Below are 7,305 nucleotides of genomic sequence, written 5' to 3' on the forward strand. Positions count from 1 at the left end.
CCAGGACCATCTCTGCCAGGTAGAAGCAGGCCATGTCTTCAGGCAGACGGTCCTCAAACTTGCTCAGCAAGGTGAGTAGGTCTCCTCCGGCGTAATAATCCATCACCAGATACTGGCAAAAGAATCACCAACCTCTAGCATCCCTTCCCAACCTGTGTTCTGCAAGTGTGGACTTCAACTCCCAGAATCCCCCGGTCAGCGAGGTGCTTGCTGAGAATTCTGGGAGCTGAAGTTCACACCTTCCCTTAGATTGGGGAAGGTGAGGTGAACACAGAAGCCTGCGTGGCCCATTAACTGAATGAACTGAAGCCGTTTCCTCCCTGACTTTCAGATAATGGCGGCTTCCGAGGACGTTTTGCTCCAAAATCTCACCTAGTGGAGAGACTGCAAAGCCCAGCATCCTCAGCCTGCACTGCCAACAGAATTGTGGGATAATATTTGTACATGGGTCAGAATGTAGAATAGTGTTCTCAATCTGGGAAGCTTTAAGACAGGTGGACTTCAATTCCCAGAATTGTGCTGGCTGGGGAATTCTGGGAATTGAAGTCCCCCCACCTTCCCTCTCCTGTCTTAAAGTTGCCCGGATTGAAAAAACACTGGTGAGGAAAATCAGCCTTTGCCAATCCCTTATTTTCACCTTAGGTTCACCTGGTTACCTCAGGCTGCATTTAGAACCTGAAGCTAGTGGCCTTTTCAGGTTTCTAGTCCATTGTGAAGAAAGATGCTACAAATCAAACTGCTGAGCCATTCAATTGTTACTAGATTTACTGACTCTATGTTCTTCCAAAGACAGACCACATTTTGGGGAGCAGGACATCAAGAGACTCCTTTTTTTAGAGTTGAATGCTAGAATTGGGCAGTTATAATCAGTGGGCAGAGAGGTGACAGGTGAATTTTCTGAAATTTTCCAGAGAAATGACAATTTTTCCAGCTCTTTTAGCAGCAACACCACAAATGCTCCTGATTGGAAGGGTTGGGCTTGAGAGAGGATGTACCATGGAAGAAAAGACATTCACCCTCACATGCACAACACCCTCGTTCACATGTAACCACATAGCTAAATCTCTATGCTTGCAAGATACAAGCAATTGGCTGAATGCACATTTTTTCCTTTTTTTTAATTCAAAAGATTAAAATTCAAAATCCAAAATAAAAAAAACATTGAACAAAGACGAAACAAAACTAGACAAGAACATTAAAAAAAATGTGTATTGAAAAGAACAAAAATCAAAAACCCTTATTATCCCTCTTAGTTGAACATTAACAAATCTGTTGCAACAATCATAGCTTCCATCGCTTTGAAAGGAGGTCCAAAATTTTACCAGCTTCTACATCGATTGGCACCTGACATTCTTGATTCACACCACACACAAAACTTGTAACTTGGAACCCAGGCTAGGTTTAATGCGTCATGTGAATGGAGGAAATCAGGTTTGCAAAGCAAACACCCAATTCAGAGGCCAAAATGAGGCCAAAAGCCATTGCACAAAGCACCTTTCTCTGATCACTTTGTCCCCATTCTCCACCCCAGAGAAGAAAACCACCAATGCCAGTTCCCAACAGATCGACATCCGAGAGGAAACCCAGTTCAAAATTTCCTGCCCCATAGGATTCGAAAACGTGTCCCGTCTTACCAGGTAGTGCTCGTCCTGGAAGGCGTAATGCAACGTGGTAATCCACTGCCGATCTCCGTGCACGAGGACATCTCGTTCCTCTCGGAAACAAGCCGTCTGAAAGGAGACAGGTACAAAACGTGGCACTGGGTGCAAATCTCTGCTTACACCTTACCCCTCTGCTATCCAGGTGCAGACAAAGTGTACAGGTAGTCCTTAACTTACGACCACATTTGGGACTGGAATTTTGACTGCAAGTCAGTGTGGTCGTAAGTCAAGGATGATTTGTCATGATGCGGTCGTTAGGTGGAACAGTCAAGTGGGACATCACGTGAATGTGACTTGCAACCTTCCCTGTCAGCTTCCCCATTGACTTTGCTGATCGGAAACTGGCTGGGACAGTCACAAGCACTATAAAATATAAAATGTTAATATGAAAGCAATTGATGAATAACCTTAATAAACTAATAAAATCACCTTAATAAATTTGAATTATGAAAATAATTCTTTGGATCCTTGGTTAGTATTTGAATTATTAAGTTTTCACCAGTCTTCGATTGTGAATCTAACTGTTTGTTACCCACAATAATCATTTAAATTTATATGCTGACTCTCGATAACTCTGCATGGCTCACAACAAAGAAAGAAATTACAATAATTTAATTTTAATTCGAAGAAGAGCTGGGTCTTGGTTGACGTCCCCTTTTCCCCGTCTTCCTACAACCAACCAGCCCACCGGATGGCTGAGAAAGTTTCTGGGTTTATGAAACGAAGGAATCAATGAAAATTAGAGGGCAGCCGGGGATCCAAAAAACGGCCAGATTCCATATCTGTCATTTTCTTGACAATGGCAGAAAAATGCTTTCCTACTGCCTTTCTCCAGCTGCTTTTCCGGGCTAGCTTAGTGATCTCCTAGTGGTCTCCCATCTGAGGTCTAACCCTAACGTTGAAATCACTTTTTTTGACTTTGGCAGATGGGATTTCATGGCAAGGGAATCAGCACCTCAGCTCTTTTCAGCATTTCCCATTTATGCAGGATCTTCATGGCGTAAATTTTCTCCGTCTGCCTCATCCGCACGACGGCCACCTGGGGGGAGAGAGCAGGACAGAGATGGGGGGGCAGAATAAGAATGCAGAATCATAGAATAACTGAGCTAGAGGGGACCTTGGAGGTCATCTACTCCAATCCTGTGTTGGAGACTGTATACCATTCTGGATAATTATTTTTTTTAAAGACCTCAAGTGTTGGAGTGCCCGCAACTTCTGGTGGCCAGTTGTTCCACCGATTAATTGTTCTCACTGTCAGGAAGTTTCTTCTTAGTTCCAGATTGTTTCTCTCCTTGATTAGCTTGAATCCTCAAATATTAGAAGAAGGCTATCATGTCACTCTTTCATTAGACTAGACAGACCCAATTCCTGCAACTGTTCTTCATGTGTTTTATCCTCCAGTTCTCATCTTTGTTGCTCTTCTCTGTACTCTTTACAGAGTCTCAACATCTTTTTTTTCTATTAGGGTCATCAGAATTGGACACAATATTCCAAGTGTGGTCTGAGCAGTGCAGTATAAAATGGTGCTAGCATTTCATATGACCTTGATCCAATTAACAATTAACTAGTAAACAATTAATCAGTGGGAAGGCTTGCTTTCAGAAGTTGTGGGTGCTCCATCACTGGAGGTTTTCAAGAAGAGACTGGACAGCCATTTGTCCAAAATAGTACAAGGTCTCCTGCTTGAGCAGAGGGTTGGATTAGAAGACCTCCAAGGTCCCTTCCAAACTCTGTTCTTCTGTTACTATCCCTTTGCTGATGCAACCTAGGACTTTGTTTCGGTGGAACCAGATTCTGCCCCTGTACAAATACCCCAGCCACCAATAGTGGGAAGATATAGTCTAATGAAGAGAAGGACAAAGGGCAACATGATAGCAGTGTTCCAATATCTCAGGGGCTGCCACAAAGAAGAGGGGGTCAAGCTATTCTCCAAAGCACCCGAAGGCAGGACAAGAAGCAATGGATGGAAACTCATTAAGGAGAGAAGCAACCTGGAACTAAGAAGAAATTTCCTGACAATGAGAACAAGTAATCAGTGAAATGACTTATCCTGAATAGAATAGAATAGAATAGAATAGAATAGAATAGAATAGAAGCTGGAAGGGACCTTGGAGGTCTTCTAGTCCAGCCCCCTGCTCAGGCAGGAGGACCTATATCATCTCAGACAAGTGACTGTCTAGCCCAGTGGTTCTCAACCTTTTTAATGCCGCGACCCCAACCGGTCGTAAGTCGAGGACTAAACCAGTCGTAAGTCGAGGACTAAACCGGTCGTAAGTCGAGGACTAAACCGGTCGTAAGTCGAGGACTACCCAACCGGTCATAAGTCGAGGACTTTCCCTGCCCGGGAGCGCCGCGCATGCGTGGTTCCGCCCCCTGCGCCGGCTGAGGCGTAGCTGGCAAGCGGCAGAGACGGAGCAGGCCGACCACCAGCTGGCCCAGCCCAAGGGAGGTAAGGCACCCGCCGGAAAAGGGGGAAAAAAATGGCGGACAAAAAAATGGTGGACAAAAAAAATGGCCGACAGCCTTGCTTGGCGACCCCCATGAAATGGTCGATCGACCCCAAATGGGGTCCCGACCCACAGGTTGAGAACCACTGGTCTAGCCCCCAACCTTTTGAGCACCAAAGACCGGTTCTGTGGATGGAGGTTTTTCCGTGGACCAGAGGGTGTGTGGTTCCGTGTGCTGTCTGTATCCACTGAATGGGGCTTCACTTGTTTGTGCCACTCAGTTGCTGGTATGCCATGGCCAGGTGCCGGTCCATGGACCAGGGGTTGGGGATCCCTGGTCTAGCCTCTTCTTAAAAATCTCCAGTGATGGAGGCTCATGAAGTTGAGACTGCTCCATCATTGGAGGTTTTGAGAAGAGACTGGACAGCCATTTGTCCAAAATAGTACAAGGTCTCCTGCTTGAGCAGAGGGTTGGACTAGAAGACCTCCAAGGTCCCCTCCAACGCTGTACTTCTGTTTTTCTGATACTATCCCTCTGTTCACGCAACCTAGGACTTTGCTTCGGTGGACCCAGATTCTGCCCCTCTGCAAATACCCCAGCCACCAATAGTGGGAAGATCTTGGTCAGTGTTTCTGCTTAGGACATTGCATGAACCCAGCCAGATCTAGTGCACAGTGCAAGGCCAGAAAAAGGAGTACAGGTAAGTCCTCAACATATAACCACAATTGAGACTGGTATTTCTGTTGCTAAGCACGATGGTTAAGTGAATCAGGCCCGCTATTATGATTATGATTATTATTATTTTGCCATGGTTGATAAGCGAATCATTGCAATTGTTAAGTAAATCCAGCTTCCGCCCATCACGTTGCGTGTCGGAAGCTGGCTGGGAAAGCCGTAAATGATGATCAAATGAATCCAGGATAAGGCAAATGTCATAAATCGTAGGCCAGTCGCCAAGTGCCCCAATTTGGATCATGTGATCATGGAGGACGCTGTGACAGTCATAAGTGTGAGGATCATTATTAAGTCACTTTTTGCAGTCCCGTAACAACGTTGAATGTAAAGCAAGTCAGGCCATAGTGTGAATGCAAGCATCTCTTGACATGGCTTGGGGGTACCCCAAAGTGCCTCCAGAATGAGCTATGGCTTTAAATCCCCCACTTCCGGGACTCACCTCACCAAAGGCTCCTCTCCCGATCACCTTCAGGATCTCAAAGTCCTCACGACGCAAACTCAGCTGTTTCGCACGGGCAACCAACGGGGAGGCTTGAGAGAGAAGAAATTAAAAAAAACCAAAAACTTGTTTTACGGAGTCGTTCGCCACAATGGCACCAGCTGAAAACCTGCTGAACCGGATGCATTCAAGATCCAGCCATTCTGCGTGTCAAGCTTGATTCATTTTAAACTTGGTTAGTTTTTTCTGTAGCCCGTTTGGTGCTTGGGTGACTCAGGCGCCCCCAAAAGAGAGTTAATTCTTGTGCTCACATAAGGAACTTGCCAGGCCCAGCTAAAAAACTTCTAAGTTTGTTCTAATTTTTACATCGGTTTTTAAAGTTTGCCTGCTTCACATAATAAAGTTATCCTGGCTATTGGTTGCTCCGGCTTCACACAAATGCAAGACCCAGTTCTTCAGACTAACCAAGCCCTGGTTTTCTTGGCAGCAACATGGAACGGATTTGCCCGTTGCTTTCTTCTGGGAAGGGCTGTTTTTGCTTTGTGGAATACACAGCCTAGCTCATATCCAGGTGATCGCCTGGTGGCCTCCGCTCCAAATCCCTTTCAATCCTTAGCTACATTTGGTTTGGCTACTCTAAAGAAAAGAAAAAAGAGGGGCGACATGATAGCAGTGTTCCAGTATTTGAGGGGCTCCCACACAGAAGAGGGGGTCAACTTACTTTCTAAAGGACTAGAAGACAAGACAAGAAACAATGGTTGGAAACTGACCAAAGAGAGAAGCAACCTGGAATTAAGGAGAAACTTCCTGACAGGGAGGACAATTAACCAATGGAACAGAAGTTGCCTTCAGAAATCGTGGGCGCTCCATCACTGGATATTTTAAAGAAGAGACTAAAGAGTCACTTGTCTGAAATGGTATAGTCCTCCTTGAGCAGGGGGCTGGACTAGAAGACCTCCAAGGTCCCTTCCAGCTCTATTCTTTTTTTTTTTAAATTACATATCAGATTCCTTTCTGAATCGTTTTTCTAGCCATTGATAAAAATTATTCTATGTTCTAAACTAAAGTAAACTGAACTTTCTTTCTCTTTAATCTCTAAAGTCAATCTATCAATTTCTGCACACTCTAGAAATTTTTTAATTAATACTTCTTCAGTTGGTAAGTTTTCATTTTTCCAATATTGGGCAAATACAATTCCTGCTGCTGTTAATACATGTAATATTAGATATCCGCTCTCCTCGTAGTTAGCTCCTATTATTCCTAACAGAAACAATTCTGGTTTAAAGTCTATTTGTTTTTTGGTCCCTTCTATTCTATTCTATTCTATTCTATTCTATTCTATTCTATTCTATTCTATTCTATTCTATTCTATTCTCCAATATTTATTCTATTCTATTCTATTCTATTCTATTCTATTCTATTCTATTCTATTCCATTCCATTCCATTCCATTCCATTCCATATCTAAGCTAGTCTAGTTTAATGAAGAAAAGGACGAGGGGGGACATGATAACAGTGTTCCAATATCTCAGGGGCTGCCACAAAGAAGAGGGAGTCAAGCTATTCTCCAAGGCGCCTGAAAGCAGGATAAAAAGCAACGGATGGAAACTAATCAAGGAGAGAAGCAACTTAGAACTAAGGAGAAACTTCCTGACAGTTAGAACAATTAACCAATGGAACAACCTGCCTCCAGAAGCGGTGAATGCTCCAACACTGGAAGTTTTTAAGAAGAAACTGGACAGCCATTTGTCCGAAATGGTATAGGGTTTCCTGCCTGAGCAGGGGGTTGGACTAGATGACCTCCAAGGTCCCTTCCAACTTTACTATTATTATTATTATTATTATTATTATTATTATTATTATTATTATTATTATTATTATCATTAAGCTGCCCTGGCAGCTTTAAAATGTGAAGTCCATATATTAATCTTAAAGCATGTTAGCTGGGGAATTCTGGGAGTTGAAGTCCACAGATCTCAGAGCATGCTGGCTGGGGAATTCTGGGAATTGAAGTCCATATATT

General features: G+C 43.9%; 1 protein-coding gene across 1 annotated transcript; it reads right to left on the reverse strand.

Annotated features, from left to right (window-relative positions):
* Window positions 1-1,634: 1,634 nt before the first annotated feature.
* Window positions 1,635-5,375, reverse strand: LOC107301357 (myotonin-protein kinase-like; the record flags this gene model as incomplete). Its single annotated transcript, XM_015830593.1, has 3 exons — window positions 1,635-1,730; window positions 2,617-2,700; window positions 5,284-5,375. Coding segments are annotated over 3 exons (272 nt in total), but the record flags the coding sequence as incomplete, so codon positions are not given.
* Window positions 5,376-7,305: the final 1,930 nt, after the last annotated feature.

This window comes from Protobothrops mucrosquamatus, unplaced genomic scaffold, assembly GCF_001527695.2.
Source record: "Protobothrops mucrosquamatus isolate PMUCROS unplaced genomic scaffold, P.Mucros_1.0 scaffold11858, whole genome shotgun sequence".
Lineage (NCBI taxonomy): Eukaryota > Metazoa > Chordata > Lepidosauria > Squamata > Viperidae > Protobothrops > Protobothrops mucrosquamatus.